The sequence below is a fragment of the Lagopus leucura genome, unplaced genomic scaffold (genome assembly GCF_019238085.1).
Source record: "Lagopus leucura isolate 7727_CA_CO unplaced genomic scaffold, USGS_WTPT01 Super-Scaffold_760, whole genome shotgun sequence".
Classification (NCBI taxonomy): domain Eukaryota; kingdom Metazoa; phylum Chordata; class Aves; order Galliformes; family Phasianidae; genus Lagopus; species Lagopus leucura.
This window is the reverse complement of record NW_024962257.1, coordinates 13,773,847-13,801,650: the sequence shown is the minus strand read 5'-3', so window position 1 is coordinate 13,801,650 and position 27,804 is coordinate 13,773,847. Positions and strand designations below refer to the sequence as shown.

At 46.1% G+C, this 27,804-nt stretch overlaps 1 protein-coding gene across 3 annotated transcripts; it reads right to left on the bottom strand.

Annotated features, from left to right (window-relative positions):
• Positions 1-1,255: 1,255 nt before the first annotated feature.
• Positions 1,256-27,804, bottom strand: TBC1D24 (TBC1 domain family member 24). Of its 3 annotated transcripts, XM_042864225.1 has the most exons (9): positions 27,749-27,804; positions 25,247-25,300; positions 16,579-17,601; positions 14,907-14,924; positions 10,729-10,887; positions 9,911-9,974; positions 8,011-8,106; positions 7,151-7,385; positions 1,256-5,006 (listed from the first exon to the last, which is right to left on the bottom strand). In XM_042864225.1, exons 3-9 carry the CDS (start codon positions 17,535-17,537, stop codon positions 4,852-4,854), a joined length of 1,686 nt encoding a protein of 561 aa, XP_042720159.1. In that variant the 5' UTR covers positions 17,538-17,601; positions 25,247-25,300; positions 27,749-27,804; the 3' UTR covers positions 1,256-4,851. The 3 variants fall into 3 exon arrangements, with proteins under 3 accessions (XP_042720159.1, XP_042720161.1, XP_042720160.1); XM_042864227.1 differs by lacking the exon at positions 14,907-14,924; XM_042864226.1 differs by lacking the exons at positions 25,247-25,300; positions 27,749-27,804 and adding an exon at positions 19,704-19,787.

Sequence of the window (27,804 nt, the reverse complement as noted above, 5' to 3'; positions counted from 1 at the left end):
CTCCAAGAGCACCAAAAAAACCAGTCAATGGCAGATGGAGGGCGCGGATCTGGGAGGACGCCTCAGCCATAAAGAGAGAGGTGAATCACCAACAAACAGAACCAAAGTTGAGTCAGCAACAGGAAGGCACGCGTGCGGGGTCAGGGACAGCATAGTCACCGCTGCCTTATCTGCATTTGCTCAAGAGGTACAAGCAGAACAGAGGCCAAACGCCCTCAGACATCACCCAGCTGAAGGATGGGCTCAGTTTCACTGATCAGACCATCACACGTTTTGCCAACAGTGAAAAGCAGCCTCAGACAGCAGAGCCAAGGGGCCCAGGAGAGATGAATCCCACCCCACCGAGCCCTCCCACTGCTTGATGCTATCAAGCAGTCCATTCTCCTCTCATGTCCACGGCCACATACTTCAAAGCAGATGCAAAGTCCTGAGCCAGCAGCCCACACTGCTCAACCCGTCCTGTCCTGCTGCACAGCACCTTGTTGGTAGGCATAAGGTCTCTAACGCAGTTGTAAAATTGAGAGTTATGGAGCTTAATGCTTAAAAGTGATTTTTAAAAGTGAGCTCATCTGTAGAAAGCCTCCTGCTTACCCCTCTGCCCGACCCTTATGTCTATTATAAGAAAAAAGTACTCTGATGATCTGAGTTTACTCAATTTTGGGACTGTAAAATTGGTTCTGTTTGTGATGCAGGGAGAAGGAAGGGCTTTTCCTAACCATGATGAATCAAAGGGGAACCTCTGCTGGCCACGGGCTTTCCCTGCAGCGAACAGCAGGCACAGAAACAGCCTGAATAGTTTTTGCAAGTTCAGTAAAATTTTTCACATTGCATCACCTCAGACCACAGCCTTGCTTTTGGAAGCACCCACAAACAATGCACAGGAAGCCCCTATGCTGTGTTTCTTTTCCTCCTGCCTGGCAGACATCTCACTCAGAACCCTGCTCTGCTCAATGGCAGTACTGCATCCTTTGCACGTGAGCAGCACTGCTGGTCGGGCTGATCTGTTTTCAACACAGGGTTGGGGCAAAACACTCAGCCCTGGCCACGGGAAGGCTGCAGAGTTCTCCAGCCTCGTGTTATTTGTCAGTTAGTTTGGCACCAGATCTCAGCAGGAGTCAGTGCAGCATCTCACTGCGGTGAGAAAGAACACACATTCAATGGTTTATTGCTCAGTTTTACCAGATCGTTTGCTATGAGGTCTACAGGAAGGACAAACCCAGGGACAGCTGTGCTGAAGGATGAGGCCACTCACTTCCACAGTCCAACGCCTTTTAATACAATCCAAGATTCTACACGGTGACAAAAACAGCATCGACACAGGGCAGCAATTTCAAGAGTAGAGCTGGACACCAATTTGGCAGCACATCACCCGAGAACACGCTCATCTCAGCTCCAAATGGTTCAGTGCAATACCCACGGCAGCAGTGCTGGCAGAAGGGCACCCCAGGCTGTGAGGGGGGTTCCTGGGCCTCCCATCTGCCCCACAGTTGTGCTCCAGGTGTTGGCTGCAGCAGCTGAGCTCCTCCAGGGCCATGGCTGCAGGAGAGCTCTCGGTCCCACTCACTGTAGCATCAGCCTTGTGACAGTGACTGCACGGTCAGCTCACTCCCCATCAAAAACGTGGACATATTTCATAGGAGAAAGAACAAAACTTCAATGCACACACACAAATAGCAATTAATTGATACGTAAGTTATGCCACTTCTCCCATGGCAAAACACAGCTTTCCTATTGGCATTAATCTTTAACTCTTCAGAGAGCAGCACTGTCTGCCCCTTCAATTTGCCTTCAGTTATCTCAACACGGAGGAAGTTGAAGTTTTCCTCCCTTCCTCCTGCCTTAAACATCCTTCATCAGAAAACAAAGCATGTCCAAGTGCAGGAATGGCAGCTTGTGGATCTACTGAAGAAGGCTGTCCAGCCTGGCTAGCAGCTGGAAACAGCTCCTGTGGCCTGGAAACAACTTTGATGCCATTTACAAACACATGCAAGTTTCCAGTGTCAGGCATTTTTGCTCTTTTCTGCCTTCAGTAGAGAATTACAAAACAAAGCCAGCACCCCAGGAAAGCAAATGGCTCCCGAAGAACCGTGGCAGCCAATGCTCAGCCTTCAGCTCTGCATCTTCACATCAAACTGCAGTGACAGCCGTATCCCTGCTGTCACCGAAAGCAACAGGAGGGCACACAGAGTCATCTGTAACGGAATCAAAACCACTTTGCAGCTGGGGAACTTCAGATAGCTTCAACCCCCCGGGAAGGTGCCCGCTGAACCCATTTTCTTAGAAAGCCATTTGTTCGTAGCCTATCTGAAGGTTTTGCATGCTAACACATCAACTGTTGGCTCACTTGGACTGCTGATATACACATGGACAGTGACAATCATTGTCTACAGGGACAAAAAATGCCTCTCTGCTACTGCAAAGAAAAATCAACTCACAATACAGCTCCTCGAGGATGCCTCACAACTATTAACAACAACTACCCAAGGATTTGCATTGGAAAAGAAACAATTTTTACTGAACCAAAGGAACGTGCGAAGACGACAGAGCTTTGTATAACGTATCTGCTTAGACTACTGCAGCCTCTTACTTATTTAGGCTATTCAAAGGCAACACTACATTGCAGGATGTCTGCAAGAGGAGAATGCAACAACAGACTAAAACCACTGCTGCAATACATGCCTCAAGATTGATGTGAGTAATGAACAGAAGGAAAATCACCTGCCAGCACACCTACCTGCCCCAAACGGCCCCCACAGCCTGCTGTGATCTGCAGAGCTGTGCTCCCAGCTGCAAAGCTGTCACTCGGTGTCACGTGTCCTTGGGGGGGATGCCAAAGACTGGTTGGCCATTCAGAGAAGTTACCCGAGAGAGGGCTCTTGTGCACCTCCACCAGAGGGATCAGAAGCTGCTCTTATTTGCTCAAACGTCCCCATCTCTGTGTACTACAACAGAGCAGGGAAAGGAACGGGGTTTTGTAGATATGGCTTACAAAGTGGTACAGCACTCAGGCCTTGCTGACACAGATGCATCCAGTGGGGATGGAAAGGGACAAAAAGTCACCACCAGCGACTGTGGGAACAATTCTGCACAGAAAAACCTATTTGTTATTTTGAGAGTAATTCTGAAGTCCCACAAACCCTGCCAGCACGCAGCTCTAGGGAATTTCTGACAGCTTAACAGAGCTGAACATCAATCTTATCATTTTCCTGCAAGGGCACTTCAAAGATGAGCTCAGAAAAGGAGATATGGACCAAGTTAAGAAATCCCACCTCTGTTTAAGAGATCCTACTAAATGCAGTATGTTTTCCAGCTAAATTGTCACAGGAAGATGATGGGATGCTACCTAGTGCAACAGGATACTGCCAGCTTTGAAAAAAAGGCATGAGCAGTGCTTATCAAAACCAGATATGATTGTCAGGACCCTTCCCATTCTATACCAGCCCCTCCAGTTCAATCAAGCTATGAAAACCTATGAAAAGAACATGCAGTATGAGAAATGATGTAATTGGAAAATATCTGTGGGGCAAAAGATGACACCTTGGATTCGTATATGCAATCAAGTATTCCAAGGAGTTATTCTGAAAAAAAAAAAAAAATTCAAAATGGCTTTTTAAAAGCAACTCACATTTTTGCCAAGTTTGCTCATACGCTTTGCAAGCAGCAAAGACACAAGGTATTTTCTTTGCTAGCAAGCTGTACAAGCTAACATTCTCAACCTGATTGACCCTGTCCAGCCCAAGTGATATTTTATCACTGTACATTTTTAATGTTAACCCTTTATGGACTTCATGTGTAAGTAGCAATCGTGCTTTCCCCACCCCAACACAGATGTTGGATTAAACAGCCACCGGCGCTTTCTTCTTTCCTTGTGATACGGAGCAAGTGTCACCAAGAGTTCTCCTGGGAAACTTCTTCACTCCCATTGTAATGCTGCACAGAATATTTCCCTGTACATCCCTCCATTTACTTGAGGAGGGTGCATTCTGTACCCCAGTGCCTATTTCCCTAAACATTCAGTGATACTGCACGGTTATTCGTACTGCTAATGCTTCAGTTCAGCTTCCGTGAACAACTCAATCACAAAGAAGTCTAAGCACTCCATATAATCTTGTGCTTTCTGCTGCCTGAAACTTGAGCCAGACTGAGCTATTATACTGATATGGAATAGGAATGTAAACAAAATCAAGCCTCTGAGATATCCCTGTCCAGTCTGGATGCCCTTTGCAGAGGCAGCCTCCACAAAGAGATGCAACTGGAATGTATCAAGGACTCAGAAGGGAAACTAGCAATCACAGTTCCTTCATAGTTGACTCCTAAAACAGTACTGATGGTTCATCAGTGATACTCATGACTTGTCTGCAAAATATCTGTTTACACTGGGGCAATGGCTCTGTGAACTACTGCCCTACGTCAAATCCGAGGCCTCCAGTGTTGCTATAAACGAACATTTGATATTTGTGGCTGGGGCCAGATGCTCTACAGTACACCTCAGCCAGATCAGCACCTCTGAGGAATTGTGCTGAACTGCAGAATTGTCCTCTGATACAGACCTGTACACATTTAGGATTGTTTGAAATAACATTGTTTTCATTTTGCCTACTATCAAACACCTGAAGCCAGCCACACTGGGTCTCTGAAGGTTCCAAGGTAAGGAGCTAAAAGAGTACAACACTTTCACCTGCCTTAAATAAGAGTAAACACAACTAAGCCCTGCATCCAGGTGCACTGCTTAGTAATTATTAAGGAACACTGAGTCCAGTGGGAATTATGTTCTAACTTGGCTCCTGCATTACAGTTTGCCTTGGGAATCCTACCAGAACTGAAAGTTCTAGTTGAACAACGATAGTCATGTCAGCCATTCATGGTGTCCCTGAAGCCCCACACCTCCAAGACGGAGATCTGGAAGCTTTCAGAACACAGCGGTTGATTGTTGAAGGTGTTGCAGTGGCTGGTCCTCCCATGGTTCAGGTCTGCATCGAGGTAAAGAGCCTGGCCATCACCGCCTCCTGAGAAGAGAAAACCCTGAGTTAAAGCTGTCTTAGCATGTCTCAGGGTGAGAAACTGTTATAGAAGCCGATTCAAACACCAGAAGCCCTAAATCAGGCATGTCTGACGGGCGGGAGGTCGACACAAAACAAACAGATGAGGACTTTTTGGTTCAGACAAGTCAGTCACTACGCGTAATTCGCAAGGAAATCATGTCAGTTTTCAAAGATCACAGTTTGAAAAGACAGCATATGCCAACACCTGCTGCCAAATCCGATGAATGTCAAGGAATTCTGCATAAGGCCAGAACAGCAGAAATGAAGACAAGTCTTACCTCAACATCTTTTTAAGTTAAAACTCAAACAGACTGCTATAAAAGCTTGTTTTGCAGCAGCGAATCTGCCACAGCAAACACACAACACCACGTACCAATGTGAATTCACGAGGCAACGTGTGGAAAGCGTGGCAGATGTGATCTGTCCTGACAAAAAGCACGGATTTTCCTCACGCTGGTTTGCCTCCCCAGGTTGCAGCTGGGCAAACCAGAGGAGCAGCAAAATCTGCTGGAAGAAATTTGGAGACTGAAGCTGCTCATTTCCAGTGCCGTGCTTTGGCGACAGGTGAAGGCATCGATGCTACAGGTATGGCTCAACCTGCCGGTCTTATTATTGGTAACAACCATCACGTCACTGAAGCAATGGCTGCTTTGGTGCCATTAAAAGACATGACCCAACATCTTGATTTGTATGGAGCATTAAAAAAAAAAAAAAAACACAAAAAAACACTGAAGTGATTTTCTTTATCCTTTGGCAATGTATGTGGTACAGCCACTGACGGAACCCAGCAGTGGTTGGTAATAAAAAGAAAGGGAGACTCAGAAAATTAATAGACGACGATGCAACTGTGGCCCAAACCAATTTTTCTTCCCTCAGTGTGGCCCTGGCAAGCCAAAAGGTTGGACACCCATGTCCTAAGTGATGTTTGCTTGTTGTCTTCAGGTGCAATTGAATAAGCTCAGATTCATTGCTTTTCAGTGATAGTATCAGAATGAGGTTTTTAAAATAGACCCATGCAATTCCTTAAGAACAAGAAAACTGACTCAGCTTCCTGCCTTCAGGCCTGTCTTTCAGTGCTGGATAATCCATCCCAACTGCACATTTTCCCTCTGTAAAGAAAAAGCTGAGGAAACTTAGCAATCAAAATCAAAGCTAGGAGAAGAACAGAACTGGCCTGGTATTCTTAATCATGATTAAACACATCAAAGCAAACTGCATTTTGATCACCTGTGTCACTTGGTCAATACTCACAGAGCTTATGGCCAGAGATGCAGTAGGGTAACATAGATTTAGAGACAAATGTGCTGGGAAAATGAAAGACCTCCCAACTGCCTATAGGGCAACTGTGCAAGCTACAAAAACCATCTGAGGAATCAAAAGAGCAGAAAGTCTTATCTACAGCTGGATTATGTGCAACATTCACTTCACTACTGCTCAAGCTTGTATTTCTTTTATTACTACCAATGGTGAACAGTTCAGATCTCTCAAATACCTGTGATCTGTAATTTTCAGTGCTTTCCAATTCAATTACATATGCATTTCACAAGCCCAGCTGATAGTGAAGCAGCCCAACTTATGGCTGAGTAGTGCATGTGCTGTTAAGTGGAAAATCAGCAGGCATTTGATGGTATTGTTTAAATCATGGGGTTAGTTGCACTCCTAATGTGTGTCAAGTGAAGCTTTCTGGAAGAAGGACAGCTACAGCTCTGTATCTGCCACCACTGAGGTGACAACTTTACTAAGCATCACCACAGATCTGATACAGTTCCAGAAGAAGGAATGTCTTTCACATTCTACTCTATGGGTCAAAGTCCTCAGTGCCGAGTTCCCCTTCGAGAGCTACTTCTCATCACTATGCAGGACGAAGGTATTGCTGTGCTCAAAGCTACAAGCTACTATCAAAGATCTTACAAATGCACATTATGCAAGTTGCCAAAAGAAAGCTTTTGTTGGTTAATATCATGTTTTGGCAACTTTTCTATCCAAACAGTAATACTAATAGTACTAACAATACTGAAATGCCTATGTGGTAAATAAATGGGACTCTCTCATCTAATAGTGATGAGAGGTGGTGGGGAATACACGCTCACATTCTCACACTGACTTACCTATAATGATGCATTCACTGCTGCCAGCCATGAACATGGAAGCTGTTTTGGATGGTAAGTTGAAGTGCCGAGCTGATAAGAAGGGAGAAAGGCGATCTGATGGGTCTGAGGGGGAGCCTCTGCAGGAGAGGGTGTTGGAAGCTGGCGAGGCATGATTTTCTGGCTCAGAACCACTTGCAGCCAATTCCGGGTGCTTGATGATCACCCACTCGTAGCGTTCCACTTCTGGCTGCAGCTATGCAGGTGAGGAGAAACAGAACTTTCTATTGGTGAGCAGTAACAGTGCTGAGAGCTCTGCAGGGAAAACAACACTCGAGCCCCTCAGGATTCCACCCACACCATCAGGGGTAAAGATCAGACCAAACCGTTGTTAGGTTGGGTATCGTTTCTTTTCTTCATATCTTTGCTTTTTAAGTGATTGAAAAAAACAACACAGTGGTTCCCAAGTTACTTTAATAACACTTGTGAAAAAGAGCTCTGAGCATCGGGCAAAAAAGGCTCAGCACAGAACTGAGAAGTAACATTTCCTCCACCCAACCTGAAGTGCTCGGCAGGCTTTAAGAACAAAAGTACATTAATGCAGCCTCTTCCACTGGAAGGGAAGCGGGAGTTAGTCCGACCAGTACAGCACAGCCTTACAGCAGGGCAGGAGCAAGGAAACTGGAACAGCTGCCCAGAGAGGCTGTGGATGCCCCATCCATCCCTGGAGGTGTTCAAGGCCAGGTTGGATGGGGCCCTGGGCAGCCTGGTTTAGCATTAAACGTGGAGGTTGGTGGCCGTGCACGTGGCAGGGGGGGGTTGGAGATTCATGATCCTTGAGGTCCCTTCCAACTCTGGCCATTCTGTGAAACCATACTCACCCTAAACACAAAGCACTCCCCAGTTCCAAAGAAACTCAGCTTGTTCCCACCTCGCCTGCGCTCGCTCCAGTCGGTGGACAGATAAGCACCGCAGACCTGGTGGGAACAGCAAGGTGTGAGCAGCAAGGTGTGAGCAGCAAGGTGTGTTTCAACAACTGAGAGCAACACTGCAGAGTCCAGAACTGAAGCTTTGATTTCCAAAAGCTCTACATCAGTGGATTAAAGCAGCACAAGTACTTATATCTAAAGATAGATTTAAACTGCTTTAATCTGCTGGGGAGAACCCTTCAAATATGAAATGTTTCATAAATTATTTTACATCTCTGAGGCCTTAAAGGAGAAACATTCCAATGTACCCTCAGTGACCAAAACACAAATGACTCCAGACTTGTAAATCCTTACATTACTTCATCCTTTCAGCATCCAAAGTCACAGTATAAGCAGTTCTGGCTGACTGTCCTCCCCTGCTAGCACACAGCAGCCTTGAGTCCTCCCCATAACAAGCTATAGGTAAAACTGGCTCAGCTAGACTGATTTTAAAACTAGCTCCAACATTTAGAGCAGCCTGTTCAAACAGCATGGAGCTCAGTAGCTTCCATAAGAACAGGACAGCCTTACAGGTCTGATTTTTTCTGTGGATTCCCCCATTTGCACTGGAAGAGTTTCTCAGTACCAGCAACAAGCATTCCTACCAAGGGGAGGCAGACCAAACAAACAGCAAAGGTCTAGGAACACCAGCAAAGCAATATAGCACATTCTCAGAGCCATGGTTAAACAGTCGTTCACTTGCTGTTTGGACTCTGCCAGCATTACAAGCAGAGCTCCTAGGACAAAAGCTCTGAAGAACAGTTTTGTTAATCAGGTAAAGCACGTGAATGAAGTAAATACCCCAGAATGTCATTGGATGCATCCAAAGTTCACCAGAGTCAGAAAATGGGAAGGTTAGCTTTCTTCTTTCCAAAACACAAGGATAAACATTGGAATAAAGGATGAATGTGACCCCCACCAAAAGCACACACACACACACATTCCCAACAACCAACCAAACAGCAACACCCCACACTTCTCCCTGTTTCCACAGGGGCCTTCTTTTTGTTTGAGAGGTAGGAAACCAAATGCGCTGTCAAAACAGCATCACTTCACAAAGCTGGAAAGGACAAGAAGCAAAATAATGCCTTTTCTATTTTCCTGCTTCTCTTTAGATATAACGGACGTCATATGAACCATTGGTTTGTAGCACAGGTCTGGGACTGCCAGAAACACACACAGCTATGAAACAACCTGCATCACTGGCATTAGCTAGATGTGAAAAAGAGCAGTGAGGAGCTTGCTCCGTGGGGCAGCCATTCTGGGGAAACAAGCAGAAATACAAACCTACAGGCTGTACCTACAGCTCCACATCACACACAGCTTCTGCAATTCACGCATGGTAGAGAACAGACCCTCATCACACACGGTATTTATGTGCAGCCCTTCTGAGGGTCTGGGAAACTTTCTTGTTGTAAGTTTTTTTTCTAATAACTATGCAATAAACCTAATGTGTTTGTTTTCACATTATTTAGTCCACTATAATTCCAACCATACAATTTCTGCTATTTTCTCTTTTTGCGTCCTGGAGAAAATGAAAATATCCTCTATGAACCACAAGTTTACACATTTACACAGCATCTCCTCCTGATTCTGTAATTAAGAGAGTCTGTCCAAGAGCTCAGTGTGTAGCTACTGCCCATCATCCCCCATTACTCAAGAAGAACAGCAGACCACAACCTACTTAACAAGACTTACCCACGAACATCTAAGTCCCATAAGCAACAAGAGGAATAAACTAAAGCATGGAATGCTGTATTAGAACACAACTGCTCAAAACCTAATTTCTTCAGTCGCCTTTTACCTCACTCACCTCTTTTGCTGTGGTCTTGATCAGAACAAGAGTAGGCTCGTGTCCCTCGCTGTGAGAATAGAACCTGAGGTGCAAAGCACACAAAAATAAGCACTCAACAACCATTGCCAACTGCAGCTCTCCTCTCGTCAGCTTTTTGCAGGGCTTTTTGTGCTCCCTCAGAATAAGCCTAGCTATGGCCACAGCAGCATTTTACATAAGGCAATGGAAAGCAAGTTGCATCCTGAGGGCAGATGACTATCTCTGCTTCAGTGCTGTGTGTCTGATACCAAATAATTATGATGCATTTTTACTTTTCCTCATGGCTCTGGGACAGCTCACTATCTCAGTTTCAGAGGGGAAGTAATTATTAGGAGCTGTACAGTCTCGTGTGTCAAGAGCAAGTAAAACTTGTGTCTGTTCTATCCCACTTTAATAACAACAATCAGAATCACAGACAGAAAGAAACTGTAAGGGAACCACCAGTTTTCACTTCCCTTACTTCCCTCTGATAATCACACTCAAACTAATCCCTCAAAAGAGCCTAAAGAGCAGCCACCAATTTAAATCATTTATAACCAGTGGAGAATGAACCAGTCTCAGAGCAGAACATTCTGATGTACGTTTGACCTTTCCAATTGGTTGCAGACATATTAAAATGGTTCTCCACGTTCTGGCAAATGAGACGCCCTGATCAAATGCTGAAGCCAAGAGGAATCTGCCACATTTGTGTTCCACCTCTGACTGTTTTTTAGACAGCCTGACTACACCCATCCAGTCAGCAGCTCATTAATTGCTCTTTTTCGCCCATAAAGAAGCGCAGGGAAAGCTGTCGTTACCTGCTCAGACTACAGCCATGTTCCAAGGTGGTGAAGAGCAAGAGGGGCTGGCAAAGCGCAAAGCGCTCCGGGATCCACGACCAGATATCTCGCATCTCTTTCACACTGACAATTTCAGACCTGAAGTTCTCTGCGTGGACTGCCAAGTGCACATTCTGCCTGAGAAACACAGTACAGAACATTGAGAGACAACGACTGAACAGAACCAGCAGGCTGATCACTGGACAGCAACAAGAAAAGGGCTCAACGCCTAACGACTCTACAGATGTGTCAGTACCCAAAGCTCCAGCCCACGGGATTAGATTTAGTGAAGAATGTGAAACACAGCAGTACAACATAGCCTGTGACATGAAGCCATCCTTACTGGAACACCTGAAGCAGCTGTGGCCTGCACCTGTGCATACAGAGGGCATAATGGCGAGGCAGCTAGCAGCTAGGCACGGTCTTACCAGTGCTGGCACTGAAGTGCAAAGAACAACAGACCTGCAGAAACAGCCAGAAAAACAAAAAAAAAGAGAGAACATTTTTCCCCTCTATTTTGTTGCCTGTATTATGGAATTAGGGAATTTGTAAAAAGAAATCTTAGAGGAATCAGCACTACCGTGCTAAGCAATGCTAATCCAAGCCAAATACTTGAAGCTTCTGCAAAGTTCCTCCAACTGGAAGCATTTCATTATGAATGATTTCACTTAATTAAGAAGTGAAGAAGTTCCCAGCCCTGCAGATGCAGACAAAATCTGAGCAGGTGAAGTGAAGGAATGCCAGGGACTCCCACTGGAAACCACCCCCATCCCCCACAAAGGGGCCTGGTACCTTTATGAAAACTGACTCATGGCTTTCAAACACTTGAAAGTACTAGAAGTAGTAATAAGAGCGGAACACCTCAACCAGCCTTCGGTTCTCAGATTAAATAAACACACAAACTTAGAGCCTGGGGATTAAATGAGGGTTATTGAATTCATGAGTGATGTTAAAGACTTTTAAAATGCAAATGTGACAGCCAAGAACATGGGAGAAGTGACAGATGAACTCACACAAGATATTAAGTTACCGAGTGGCAATTAGTTGCACCAAGTTTTGGGGAGTTTGCTCTGCATGCAAGAGTTCAGCTTGTGCAAGAACTGCAAGAGTTTTCCAATTCAGGGCTTCATGCATTTTTTTTTTTTTAAATAGTTTTGCATTTCCTTCCTCCTGCATTCACAGAACACAGAAGTCCTCAACGCTACACACCTGCACAGCTGGGCTGCTCCCTAAAACACATCACACGTCTTTTTTCCTTGCCTGTGGTACAAAGAGATCAGCATTTGCACTGCACATTAGAGCAGAGCTTGCCAGGAACAACTGGGAAATGCTCACTGAAATGTAGCACAGCTGCCTTAATGCCAGCATTTCTAGCCAGGTGACTCCTCAAGTCACTTAAAACAACCCAGCACCACTGCTTCCTTCAGCAACATGAACCAAGTCACAGCTTGCACTGTTGCCCTGCATTACTTGTTAGTAAGAAACTCATTTGGACACCTTCTTAAACAGCCTCCAACAATCAGTGAGCTGTAATATTTACAGTATTACTCTGCCTGGGATTTTATTTTTGCTTTTAATCACAGCACACTGAGACACCAGAGAGGTCAGCTAGCCTGATGCAAGCCCAGACTCAAATCCATGCTCAAATCCAGGGTCCAGAGGAGGGCGACTAAGATGATCAGGGGGCTGGAGCACCTCCCCTATGAGGACAGGCTGAGGGAGTTGGGCTTGTTCAGCCTGGAGAAGAGAAGAGAAGAGAAGGCTGCGGGGTGACCTCATTGCAGCCTATCAATACCTGAAGGGAACCTACACCCAGGAGGGGAGTAAACTCTTCAAAAGGGCTGATAACAGCAGGACTAGGGGAAATGGATCCAAGTTGAAGGAGGGAAGATTTAGGTTGGATGTTAGGGGGAAGTTCTTTACTAGGAGAGTGGTTAGGCCCTGGAACGGGCTGCCCAGGGAGGTTGTGGATGCCCCGTCCTTGGACGTGTTTAAGGCCAGGTTGGACGGGGTCCTGGGCAACCTGATCTGAATGTGTATGTTTGGTGGCCCTGCTAGGCAGGGGGGTTGGAACTACATGATCCTTGGGGTCCCTTCCAACCTGGGTGATTCTGTGACTAGCACTTTCCCATGTAGGTGGATATCATCTTTACCAGCAGAGCCTTCTGGTCCACTAAAACACACCTTGCATTCCATCAGCCCCATGAAACTATTCCAGGCTGCCCCTTCAATATCACCATGAATCATTTTACATTTCACGTCACCATTCAGAGAGTGAAACTGGGGTCACTGCCTGGCTGCAGAATTCTGTATGAAATGACTTATTTCCCCATCATAAATCACAGCTGTAGGTGCCTAAGACTGGAAATGTAATCCAGTGTTGAAACCAGTCCCCCTGGACATCAGCCCCCTCCAAACCAAATTCTGCACTGCTTTATAAATCCGATGGCTTTCAGAAAACTGCAACTAGAGTTGCAAGTGCCTGACCTTCATTCCTCCTCTCCTTTTTGGCAGCATTTCTGTTAACTTCAGAAAATATTTGTTAGTACTGAAAACCATCTGCTTCAGCTGGGCAGCCGCGTTTCAAGCAGTACAGAGTGAAAAAGAACAGCACACAAACTGGCTAAACAGAGAGGTTTCATTTGATGCCAGATGCTGAAAATGAAGTTTAGCTGCCATCGCCACCACAGGCCTTTCAAAGTCATTCAGTGGAAAACAAAGCTAAGCACACTGGATGTGGACTGGCAGAGCATGGAGATGTGCCCTGAAACCATCATCAGAACTGAACTGGAGTTAACTGGGATCTCACCCCTCTTGCTGTCCTCTGTTGGGGTGTTGGGAAGATACCTTCTTATCCCAAAGGACACAAGATACTACTGGGATAGAAAGTAGCACAATTTAAGGGCGTAAAGGCCTGGTGGAAGCGATAGGTTTCCTTTCAGTCATCAATGGTCAGCTGCAGGTGTTTAAGGCTGAAACACAATCTGGTGTTGCAGGCTGTCTGTTACGCCGCTCTCATCCACACCCGGCCCCTCAGCTCTGGACTCCCTGCTTCCCAGCAGAAATTGATTCCTGCTTTTTGCTGCTTTCACAATCTTGTAACAACAGTAAATAAAAGGTGGACCTTGCAGGTTTGCTTGGCTGGAATTAAAAGCACTCGGACTGAAAGGAGACAAAATCCACGACATACTGTATATGAAACATGCTCTGGTGAGTTTGCTCTCAAGGTGTTCTTCCAGACACGAACGCACATGGAAATTAGTCCCACTTTGATTTTACAAGTTAGTACAAATATTAGCATGTATCTCTCACTGAAGTTAAGCCAGGGCACCTGCAACAAGGCCAAAGATTGTCCCAGCGGCGCTAATTTGGAGCCACACATCCGTGGGACTTAATGCTCTCTCCTTCTTTGCAAGTTCTCTGCTTATCGGGCATTACAATCACTGGCTTTTGTTCTTAGAGAAATGCTTTTTGGGCCAAGACTGGATGAATGACTTAATTACCCATCAATGCTATAGGGCTGAGTAACTCTGACCTTCTTGACACAGAAGTATTTCCGCTTAGAAATAAATATAATGTAGCATACATCGAGACAAGTTGCTTTCAGGAGTGTGCCAAGTTGGATTCAGTCCAACAGTTTTTCAATCAGCTGCAGAAAGCTTGCAAAGAAAAAGAAAATAAAAATCCAGCATGTCTTGCATAAATTTGCAACAGCACATGCCAGGTCTGAATGTGGGCAATACCTAATGGTACAAAAAGCAACAGGGCCAACAAAAACAAAACCCCACAACAGAACCCCACACCCCTCGAACAAAAACCAACAGAACACGTGCCACAGTTTTTCTTTCAGCATCGTGATGACTTCAATTTGCTCGTTAGCACCAAGCTTTTCCATCCTGGGGCACACAGATTCTCACCACTGCATGCAAACCACTGTGCTGAGCAGCTGTGCCCACGACCCCCAGATCTCACAACTGTGCAGGTGCTTTGAACTAACTTTGTAAGAGCGTATGCAGATGTTATGCAGCAATCTGATGCTGTGATTGCTGCCTTGCTTTTCTTGCCCCAGCATTAGCAATAGTGACAGCTTCAGAACAAAAGCCAGGCAAAGACAGAGGAAGCGAGCAGAGTGCAGAGATCCAAGTGTTGGAACCTACCTTTTTGGAGATGTAACACTGCAAACAGGAGGGGTGCAGTGGGTATGGAATTGACAGAAGGAGAACGTATGAGGAGGAAGACAAAAAAAGACAGAAAAAGATCAGTGATTTTCTATAGCCTTGACAAAGTGAACGTAAGGAGCCTGGAAAGAAACAAAAGTACAGTTTGATTTGAATCACCAAGCAAGAGGAAAATAAAAAGACAAGCTCTGTTAACATATTTTCTACATTCTCCTGTCTGTTTTTTCCCCTTTTTGCCGCCTGCTCAGTTATTGGATTGGAAAATAATCCATCGTCTCTTTGCACAGGCCAAATATGCATCTGGATGAGAAAACTGACATCCTATCGAGCACTGGAGAAAAGCTCACTTCTCCAGAAACCACATCTGCCGACAGCAGGATCCAAACTGAGCCTACTTCACAGCAGCACGAAGCCAATGGCTGACGGGAAGCTCTGGTACGTTTATGAAAGCAGTTGAGAGAAGATAAAAGTTATTCATTAGCAACACGGTTTGGTAAATCAGTTTCTACAGGAGTTACATGGATATCAACCAACTAAGTTTTGCTTGGAAGGTACCTCTGTTCTGAGCAATAGCTCCACAACATCTTTCAAGGCCAAGCTGGAGGGGGCCCTGAGCAGCCTGATCTCGTGGATGGCAACGCAGGGTCCTTCAGGTCCCTTTCAACCTAAGCCTCCCCATGATACAACATTCAGTGCAACAGGGGCTCCTGCTTAACTTCCATTCTGTCGCTGAAGAATATACTAACACACTCAGAAAGATATTTACAGCTCTTCTGAACTTCAGCACGTGAAGAAAAGCTGACATTCCCAGATTGGAAGAGGCAGTGCTTCTTTTCGCAGGTCCTGAACTTAATGATCAGAACTGCTTAATGTGACCCCGCAGTTGCTAGAGGTCTTGAGCCTGGCAGAACAGTGTCCTCCAAGAGACAAGCAAAGTAAAGCATGAGCCAGCTGTACACTAACCTACAATTGTAAAAATATACCCTTGGAAAAGACTGGGAGCTTCACGCATACACTATATGTGTAAGAAGTTCTGCTATCACTTATGGTATTGCTCTTCATTTTCAAGAGGCTTGCAGTCAAACTGCTTTAAAAACTAACCTGTAAGCATGACTTCTCCCTTAATCTACCAGAGTAACTCTGCAGGTGAGCAAAACATTTCCATCTCAGATAGCATTTGTCTACTTACAGTAAAAGAACAGTGGAATATATGGTACCAGACACCAGGAAACTGATCTTTTATATGAATAATCTCATATTTAAGAATTAATTATTGTCATGTTTGCTTGGGTACTTTTCTTCCCAATCATTTATTGGCTGTTTTTCCAGCTTTAAACACTTTCCCGTTTAAAAAGCAGCCTGGGAAAGACCTTTTTGAGATGCAATAATTGCAATTAACATGAACCTCCAAAAAGAATTATAAACACACCATGCTTCCCACTAGAATCCCAACAATACTTAATTCGGGGCTGCTGACTTTTTTTCTAATCAAGTGCACAGAAAAGTCAGCAGAGATACCGGGTGTGCAGCCCTAGAGCACTCCTTCTTCCCCATCAGCCAACCCAAGGCTGGCTGACCACTCATCAGTGAGGAAACCTCAGGATCTCACGTTTGAGGAGCTCACTCGGACCGCCTGCAGGGAGACCCCTACCTTTTCTGTTTGACTGTGATGCCCTTCTGCTGTAAAGCTTTCTCATTGGCCATCTGCAGCAGCTGGATCTCCTTCCGTGAGAACAGGCGGATGGCAAAGGCTTTTTCCAGAAGCCTCTCAGGAGACACCGACTTGGCAATGTCTCTCACAAAAGCTCGGATATCCTGCTGCACGCTGTCAGACTCCATGGGCTGCCCAGCCCTGACTTTGTGAAAAAACTTCAGAATAGCCAATGCAACGCGATAGAGGACTTTGTAGCCCTCCACCAGAAACACATCGAAGACCCGAGCAACGTAAACCATGGGCAGCTCTCCAAAGAGCCACCGCTGCCAGTCGGAGTACACCTCCAGCACGTCCTCAGACACTGCCACCATCAGCTTGTGTGCTGCCTGGCAGTACTTGTTCACCAGGTCCCCAAAGGTCATGCAGGAGGACTCAAAGGCCAGGAACGTCTGATCGATGAGCCGCTTGGACGGGTCGTTGCAAGCAAGGATGCGACAGACCTGTTCAAAGCACTCCGCCTCATCCCTGCTGTAGTGGAGAAGCAGAGCTATCACAGAAGGCAGCGCGGGGCAGAACGATATGTCTGGGAACTGATTTGCAATGCACAGTATAATCTTCCTAACTGCCCCAATGCCTTCTGCATTCAAGCAGTACGTGGGAACAAGGCTGTCATCCACAAACTCTGGCAGTGGAAGGGAGCTGCTGTTACGTTTTCCAACTATCTTCACCACAATGTCCCGGTAAACATTGGCATCTGGGGTCACAGTCCGACACGGGATATTGCTGATCAGCTTGTGGTACACCTTGGCTCTCAGCGAATGGCTCTTGGCCCAGTAGCCTTGCCGAGCCAGCTGCTTCAGCTCCTGGAACTCGGTGCAGGTCAGCTCCTTTACATCCTGGCTCTGGACAGTAACATCCATTTTGTCCCAGTCCACAAAGCGGTTGTATTCATCCATGGCTCCAAGGGAAACATATGAGAAAAGCTATGAGAAGTGATCATTAAATGACTTGCTGCTTTTCCTGAGAACAATAATAAAAAGCAAGTTTGAGTAAGAGATGGCATCCCATTTTCTTCAGGAACACATGCATACATTTGACTTGCTCTCATACTTTTTAAAATTATTTTTATGCTAAACTTCACTTCCATTCCCATTAAGTACTCATCAATAACTCATTGATGGATTCTGAGCACATCTGCACATAAAGTGAGCTTCCTGACTGCAGCCCCAAGCAGAGGCATGGGCTTTTGCAGTAACTTCTCACTTAAGAGAACAGATGCATTCCGCTCAGAAATACACACTGCAAAGTTTGTTCTATTTGCAGTCTCTATTCCTAAGTTGCTGGGGAAAGTAACCACTATTTATACTAAAAGTAGGCAATTTCATGAGCAGCTTAAACTGCTCCAATACTCTGCAGCTAGTGAAAAGAGATGCTGAACTCCTGCTAGACACAACCATGTACTCCCACACTTGTTTCTCCACATTGGCACTGGCTCTCGTGCAGCCACACGGTCACCAAGGTTGGTCTGTTGATCTGGTACAGCTTTTCATTCATTCATTTTCAGTGGACAAGCAAGATGTGCAGCCAGCTCAACATCAGCGTGCCAGTGCAAAGATGACTGCGAGGCAGAACCATCCTTTTAATGGCAATACAGGTTCACAACAGCTTAGAACAGCTTCACGAAACTGCCTCTTAAACCCCTTAAGCTCTGCACTGGACATCTGGTTCTGATCTTGTACAAATGTCAGTGAGCAAATCACCCTCTAGAGGGCCTGCTATCACCGTTAGAAAACTCAAACCATGAAGCTGATGCCTGATCTTCCTGCTCCCGTTCAGACCACACGTTGACATGATCTACTAGTTGACTCTGAAGTTTACCTGGGTCCCCACAGCCAGGGTGACCGCAACCACTAATGGCCATACTTGAATTATGTTTAATCAGTTAGTGCAAAAATAGAAGTGGAGATGCAGTAATACATTTTAGTGACAGCAGGAACGCCCTCATCAGCACCAGGCTGAAGCTGGGGAGCACACCTGCACTGATGCTGCAGACTCTGCAAAGGCAAATAAGCCCCATGAAATGCAACAGGCCTACAAAACTGACCTGTGCACCAGTGGTACTATGCAAAAAGGGTAAAGTAACAAAACCAGTTACTGAAATGCTTCTGAAAATTCTTTTATAACTGATGTGTCAACAGACTAGCCAATGCATGGAACTTGACACGGCCTTTTGTACAACGGCTGCATTAAAATGATCTGAACTCAAATACTAATTTGGGATTTTTGGACCTCCACGCTGAAACTCCCAAATTTAACTTCCAGTTCAGAAGGTTGTCAGCAGCACACAGGAGCCCTTCACAAACAGCTGAGGGTGGAAATATCTTTCAGGTTATCCAAAAAGGATCTGCTTTTATAAAATCTCTTACATCACAAAATGTAAGAGCAATAGAGAAATGCTCACCATTTCTTCTTGTTGTACACTTATTTAAAGTTAATTCTTGAAGAGCCAATGTGTATTCCCTCATTCACTTCTGCAAGCAGGGTGTCAACAGTGTTTGGAAGCACTGTCTGTCTTCCCTTTCTGCCATCAGCCCTTTGTACTTATATCAGAAAGTGTTAAGTAAAACCTCTCTGAGTCAATGCATAAGACAGTCAGGGTGACAGCTGGGCTGTTCTTTTTCCTCATTTTCTATCACTCAAAGTCACAGGCATATTTAGAGCTTGCATCAAACAAACACCTTCCCCTCTGGAAGTTTCTGCCCATTCCAGAAACTAATTAATGTGACGAGCTCCCCAGCAAGTCACTGAGGTCAGCAGCTCGAGGTCAGAAATGAGACTGACAGAAGCTGTGATCAGAGCTTTCACTCTTACACACACTTTGCTGGGATAAATCTGCTGGCTATTTATGCAGGTCTGACAGTTCATGCTTTTCAAAGACCTAAATTAAAACAAACAAACAAACAAAACAGCAAAGCAAACAGGCTTTGTCAAGGTCACTAAAGCAGCTCTTAACCGCAAGCAAAGCCAACAGAATGAGAGTGCTACAGTGTAATGGTGCATAGCTCCTGACGCTGTGCCAACAGCTACAAGCAGCAGGCCTCCAACTGGGAGCATTTACTTGCCAGAGAAGAGCCTGAAACTTCAGAAAAGTTCTAGCCAGCCTTTGCGGTGTCCTCCTCCCATTCCTTTCCAATCTTCTTTCATCCTCCACTCTACTTAGCTGTCACATACAGAGAAGGGCATAAGACAACTACAAGAAAACATTTCAGAATGACACATGCACAAATACATGGTCCAAGAGACCTGGTCCGAGGTCCCCAAAGGTCTCCCCTGAGACTGATACATCCACAGCGCAACAAAACCTCTCTCCTACTTGCTAAAGTAACTTTGGAGAAGTTAGCAACATATTGCAGGAGTGTCCTCTAACACAGCCTGCGGATAACAGAAGGGCTCAGCACTGGGCTGTAGAGAACTGGGATACTTTGAAGCACCTCAGAGCAGAACAAGGAGATTCAAAACATCAGCAAAAAAAAAAAAAAACCTGGCAAAGCTTAAGAGCTGCAGGCACCTCTTGAAGGGAAAGTCCCTGCTCTCCTTTCTAAATAGACTGACTTTTCCAAGCAGGAATCAGCACAGAAAAGAACAAACTTTTCTATCAGCAACTGCTACACAATTCTGATGTTGCTGAATCTATGGACCTCTAATGGAGCTGTCAGCTCCACCAGCAAGAACAAGAGGGAAGCAGAAGTGCTTACTGAAAATACACCAAAAATGGCTGCAGAACAGACAAAGGACTTTTCCAAGTTCGGTTTAGAACAGTGAAGCAAACAAATCATCATCATCATTCAAAGCCGAGCACTGGCCATGGAACTGGAGCTGGCTTAATTTCAAGTCAGTGACTGCACTGTCAGGAAACATTTGGCTTGCCAGCCCAGCCACATTTTCATTCCATTCCCCTCTTTTTCCTGTTGTTACGTGGGCTACTTTCAGAAGACGTCTGAAAAATGAAGCTGTATAAAATGTTGAGCAATGAAGTGAGGCAATCAGAAGTCAGATACTGCCTGCAAAGAAAAAAAATGAAATCAGTTCAAAATACATCATTCAGCACAGAAAAGGTTTGGACTTGGAAGTAGACGACCTTTAAGGTCCCTCCCAAGCCAAGCCATTCTGTGATCCTATGAATTATGACTTCCCTTCGTTAAAGAGAATATCAGGTTGCACTTTTACTAAAGTTAACACATGGACAACTCGAATTTCACTGCCAAAGAACTTTGTACGTTTTCCAAGCGGCACTTCAGTATATTTCAATCACAGACCGAACCAATCCTACCCCCAGTTCACTAAGATCATCGGTTTTTGCTTTCCAAACTGCAGGAATTAGCAAACTGAAGCACGTGAATTACGACTAATCCAACATACATGCGTTTCTTTCAGCCCTGCACACATCCACAGCAGTGAAACAGCCGTATTCCAAACTTGTAAAAAATAGAGTCCAACTCTGCTTGAAAGCTGAGGTGACGCTGTTTGACATGAATTTAATAAACAGGAAGGTTCCTCAAAACAGATATTACAGGGAAAAGGGCATGAGATCAGGAAACTCGTGCTCTCTATTTCAGCAGTCTTGCAGTTCTGCCTTCTGAAACTCCGATGACAGATGATAACCAGGATACTCTGCCCTGACACAGCGTTCTGGCCACATAACAAGAAAGTAAACTCTGGCAATAATATTTAACCATGCACTGCTACACTGGTTCTAATGAAGACCGTTTTCCCAGCACCTTTTGCTATGTACTGCACATATACACATAGATACAGACAATAAATATGTCAGCATGCTTTCTATAACGTGCTCTGCCATCCCTGGACAACGCTGAATCACACCCGAGGTTTTCACTTTATACACCAAAGAACAAAGCGATGCAGCAAGCTAGTAATGCTGCTGAGAAAAAGCAACCAGCAGGCTCTTAAGTCTTTCCTACCCAACTCTTGGGTGCATCTTTCAGTTCCTTCTGAGTCCAGGCCTACAGCAGTTTACCCTCACATCTCTGCTACATGGATCAGGAAACAAGACTGGAGTCACAGTGCCACCCTTCCTTCCCCCAGCACCTCCTGTCTCCTACTTTTAGCTTCAGTGATTGCCCATTCCACAAATTAGCTGAGAAGAAAAAGGTAACAGACAAAACTCAAGCACCCCATTTAGCAACAAAACAAGCCGAAGCGATCAGCAATTCGCACCACGATGCACTTTGAGCAATGATCCTTTTCAGCAGAGGATATGAGTTGCATGGATTGCTTTGATGAGTTAAACGCAGTTCGATCTCTTCATGCATCGCCCCGGGCGTTGTGTTCAGCACGAGCTGTGCTCCAGCTTCGGGTGCACAACCGACGCTCTAACAGCAGTCTATCAGTAACAACAGGAGCGTCTTTGCTCCCCACTGGTTTTTCATACTCTTCTGAACCCTAAGAAGTGTTCAACGCTCACTTCACTGAGAAGAGGTAAAGACCTGACAGCGTTGGGTAGCACTGTTAACAGTACAACAGGACACATCATTTTAAGCACCTGTATAATTTCTCTTGTTGTACGCGAAGCACAGACACAGAAGGTTTGCCTTGGAATCCTCTGCTTGCATCTTCAGAAAAGCACCACTGTCTTCTTTAACAGGGTCTTTTAATTACCCGTGACTGACCTACCGAGTCCTCTATAACAGTAAAAAGCTCAGAAGTGCAAGGAGTGATAACGGTCAAGTAATGGTCAGCATGCACGTGGGGGACAGCTGCAAGCACTTCCACAGGAGGCAGCCAGCCCTCTTTCCCACCTCCTGCCCTGGGACAGCACAGGCACCTCTCATGCTCGCCATTGACTCCATGAGCTGTGCTGATGAAAACCTTCCACTGAGGTACAACGCTCCATCGCTCCCAAAACAAACAAGACAGAGTAAGAATTAAAGACTGAAGACTGTATGTTCACTGTACATTTTCTCTTCTAAACACCTGACTTCCTATCTTTCTCAGTTTGGGAACTGAGTCCACTACATGCAACCAAAGGCAAAGGGCAACCGTCACTGAAAAGCTCTGACACAAGAGCTAACCTGTATGCAATAAAGCAATCCGTTTTCCGCCCTCTAGCATTGAAAGCTTGCCACCAGTTTGACATTTACCACCTCTACATCTTAACCCATTACAAACTTTGAATGGCAGAAAAATCTCTTCAAACATCTCTGCTTTGAGACGTTCTCCTCTCACACACAGTGTCTGCGTTTATTTATGCTAGACACAGATTTATTTCTTTTTTTCCTCCTATCTAAACTTCCCCCATAGGAATACCTGGAACCATGCTTTATTTCTTGACTTAGGTTCAGCACAAGCAGCTGACAGCACAAATGATGGAAACACAGATTTTTACAAGTAGAAAACAGAATAGGAGATATCAGAAAAGGGCATCACTCAGCTCACAGAATCACAGGGTTGGAAGGGACCTCAAGGATCATGAATCTCCAACCCCCGCCGCATGCAGGGCCACCAACCTCCCCATTTCATACCAACCCAGGCTGCCCAGGGCCCCATCCAACCTGGCCTTGAACACCTCCACGGATGGACGGGGCATCACAGCCTCTCTGGGCAGCTGTTCCAGCACCTCACCACTCTCACAGCAAAGAACTTCCCCTGACATCCAAAGCTCCTGCAAGACATTTGTCAGCAAGCATTTCACAGACAACGGTGATGATTCAAGTGTATGAGGAAACCATCCCACAACATGTTGTAAGATTTTTTTTTTTTAAAAGCACATACATGTCCTAGATCTTTCCCTCCCCAGCTGAGCAGTTTGTGAGTGTACAGTTTTCATGACCAGGTGTCACAACAGCGAGCCCAGGGATCTCTTCTGAACTATTTTGCTTTGCTCAGGGTCAGCCTGTGCACATCAGTGCACCCCACGCAGCCACAGAGCTGCAGAACACACCGCACACAAAGCACAGCAGGAGCAGAACCCGTGACCAACACAGCCTGCCTCCATCACTCTGCAAGTCATGCTATACCATGCTGCTGTGCTTTCCTGTTCCTGCCTTCCTGTTTCACAAAACAGTAGCCTTTGCTGTGCAGGATTGAACAACAGGCTGGCAGGACACTGAGATCCAGGAGTCTTGCTTGCAGGCTGCAGGGAATCCCTGATGTGCAGAACCAGAGCATCACAGTCACAGCCTGCACCTTGTCAATACATTTTCCACTCACATATAAGTATAGTGTGTGCACACACGCACATAACGAATATAAACAAAAAGCTTTATTCTGGCAATCAAGATTGCTTAGGAGAAACCTAAGTCAGAAGATGGGCAGAAGAACCACTAACTGTGGGCTAATTGAGAACACAAGTCCTTACCCCGCAAGGAGCCTGTGGAAATGCTGCATGCCTTCCTGCAGTTTGCAAATGGTAAGGCACACTCCACTCACACCAGCAGCTATCAGCAGATCTTGTTCATTTTAAGGCAGGTTCTACAGCCTCACATTTTCAACTGCCGGCTGAAAAGGGAGCAGGAAAATGCTTCTGTCTCAGACTACCTTATTACCCTCTGCACTAAGTGCTAAAGGTATGGAACTTGGAAAACAAAAGCTGATTTACAGTAGAAGAACATTATGAAAATTACAAAGTTAAAGCTGTCAACTGCAAAGAAACCATCCTCTTCCAGCTCTGTAAAACTCTGTGCATCTGCTCCAAGGCTGCCCCAAAGAAAAGCTTCAGTGACCTGCTGTCCCTGCTCCTTTTCTGAAACAACACCAGGTAGGCCACCCCACACCAACAAAACGTTCACACACCAACACTAGGAAGCTTACAGATACACTTTACAGTGAAAGGAGGGTCCAACTGCAGGCAAAATGCCAACGGTTCTATTTCAGGGAATTTGAATCACAGAATCATAGAATCGCTCAGGTTGGAAAAGACCTTAAAGATCATCAAGTCACAGCCTAACCATATTGCCCTAACAACCCTCTGCTAAATCATTTCCCTGATCAGTGAACAATACGTTGCTTTTGATTCTCATCTCTGTAGCCTTTCCAAAGCCTTACTAAAACCCAAAGAGTAGCAAGTTGCTCTTTTGGATGTGTGTCCAAATGGTGTCCATACAGCATTTCACACTGCAAAAGCAAGCGCTGTAGAATCCCAAACCAGTGCAACCTTGTTTCAACCCTAATTTCATAACCAAGGCACTTACAACAACACAACAGTTGCTGAGGTTTTAATCTCACTGTTACTGCAGACTGCTAATCACTGGTCAGAGCAGTGGGGCAAAGCTTCGGGAACAGGAGCCCTGTGAGAGGGCCATGGAGATAGATGAGGGGTTAGGAGAGGGGGCAGATGAGAGGCCTTTTGCTGGATGCCATTCTTCATCCACATGTTCATTCTGAATAAGCTTAAAGGTACTTAAAGCATCCTACACACCTACCCCTCTGGCAAATGTGGCTGCTCTGGCCCATGGACATCAGTCCCTCAGTGGGAGGAGAGGGCTGGGGCTGTACCAAGACACAGAGCAAAGCTGGACCCCTGTCCCCCGGGACATAAGATCAAACAGCAAACACTTCCTCTAAACGTTGAAGCTATTATACAAAACTAGGAGATGAATGAAAGAAATAGCCCAAACATCCCTCAGACTGAAGCGATCTTACTCCTTACCTTAGAACTTGTCCTTGTATAGATCTCCTCGTGACTTCCACCCTTCTGCTGCGTCTGTTGGGATGGAAACAGAAGTTAAAATCGGACCAGCGATGTGGTGGGCAGCATTAAGTGCCTCAGTGACCTCTGTAACCTTTAAAAGGCATCTGCCTGAAGCTCTGCATGGCTCCCAGCCTCCACAGAACAGAGAACAAGGGGACAGATACCCTCACAGTTCAGATGAGCAGCTAGTTAACCATATTGTCAAAGTGCTCACAGCATAAACAACTTCCAGTCTCTCAAACCACAAGCAGGATCACTGTTGGTGGCACCTCTGCAATAAATACTTTCAGCCAACGTTCCCCCTGTAGTTCATTTCTGACTCTCCTGCCCCAGCGCTGCCCAATGTTTTGATCTACAAAGTTACAGGAAGGGCCAAAATTTTTTATGTGAAATGGGCAGCTTCTAGAAAGTAAGCCACATTTTGGACGAGTCACTTCTTCCTTACGTTGCTTCCCCCTGAATAAATCCTAAGAAAGCAATCCAGCACCGGTGCAGCCACACACAAGTTACACCTATTGCCAGCACAACCCAGCACGCTCACTAATACAGCCAGCCTATGGAATTCCTTCCCTGAGACAGCGCACGTCAACAACCCGTGGTCTTCTGCAACACCTTAGAGAGCTCAGGAAGCCATCCTCAAACTTGGAAAGTTTAAGCAAGAGGAGAATAAATGAGATAAGGTGAAGCCTGAGCGCAGGTGCAACACAGATAAGAGCACATTCACGCATTAGTTCAGAGAACTTCCAACAGCTGGTCACACAGCTGGATGCCTTCAGCCCGTACTCCCACCCAGCACACAGACTCCACACGAGTCAATCATTAATATAGTGCAGGTAGCTCTATTTTTATATCAGACAGGTCGTGTGACTGCCTGGTCAAGTGCAATGGGACGCAGCGGCCAAAGACCAGCATTACTTACTTAAACTCTCCTGCAAGCCACCACTCTAAGCTACACAGCATGCAAATCTGAGTATTTGCACTGGACTTCTAAGAGAAACTTTGGTGCTCAGCCACAATTCAAGGCTATCTATAAATGGAAAATAGCCACTTTTCTTCCTGACAATCAACACAGCTTATTTCGAGTTCTACCACACTGTCTGCTTCACAGCAGGCATCCACACAGCTACACAAGCAGCTTTAGCAGCCTCTCCATCCTAACAGAGCAGGATATGTTCTAAAGAGCTGCAAGAACAGCAAGGACCGAAATTTTATGGTCTGTAATTTGCTTGCCACCAACTCCATGCAGCTTCATCACTGAAGCAAAAGCACTTGTGAGCTAAACAAATGCCAGGGCAGCATTATCAGATTGCAGTAACCTTGTTCTTGGAGACACTGAGAGACATAAGCAGTGCGGACTGGTTCGCTTTACCTGCTTGCTTGTCCTGAATTTATGGGCACGTTAATTTAGTGCAGCCATAGCTTTCACCAGTTTACAATCCAAATAACAACACCGACAGAGTTTGGGGGCTGTGCCAAGGTTTCAAGTTAGCAGAATGAAGAAAAAACAACCAAGGGGAGCAACCAAAGGCTGCGACAGAAGGAGAGGGCTGGGATGTGCAGAGGTGCTTAAAGATGTGCAAGGTTCACGGGCAGCCTGCTACAAACATTTACTTGGCAGCATTTAATTATTAACAGCGAGAAAGAGAAGCAGAAAGCGCTCTCCCTCGCATTCAAACTTGAGCCGCACAAACGCCTGCAAATTTTCAAATATTAATGAAAGAAAAGCCATTCAGTAGCAAGATTCCTACCTGCTGACCGTTGTGCAACAGAACCCACATCCAGCTCACTAACGATGAAGGACGTAAGCACCACGCATTGCTTGGAAGCACCAAGAAGCTAACGCGGCACCTGCCCGAGTCCTTACACACAAGTTACCAGGGCTGCTTCTGCAAAGCAACTATCTGCACGAGATGCCTATTTACCAGCGGCGGCGAGAAGCAGGGCGTTCCAGCAGGGAATTCCTTTTTCTGGTAATACCTAGCCGCGATCTGCCTCATTTCTGCGCTCGGAGCATTCCCGGACACTCCAGCAACCCAACCCGGCCTGCCTTTGAGCCAGAATCGCCTTCGGACGCCGCAGCTTGCTGCAGGAACCGGCCACAAAGGCTCCCCGTTCCGGGGCTGCAACGCGGGGTCCCGGCGCCGCTCTGCAGGATCGCGTCCCGCCGGCCAGCAGCCGCAGCAATCCTCCCTCACAGCCGACAGCGGCCGCGGCGCATCCACGCCCGGAGAGCGACTCCCGGACAGAAACAACCGAGCAGCCGCACAGCGCTCGGGGCATCCAAGGAAACCGGCCGCGCTCAGAGAAGCGCAGCCCCGCGTCACGCCCGCACCCCGCAGGCGGCGACGCCGCGGCCGCCCCGCTGCCACTCGCGAGCCCTCAAGGCGCCCTCCGAGCCCCAGCCCAGGACGCCGCTGCCCAAAGAAGCTCAGCTCGGCCCGCCGCCCGCGCCGCCCTTACCGCTGCCGCTCCCGTCAGCGCCGCGCGCACGCATCCCCACCCACCCGCTCAGAGCG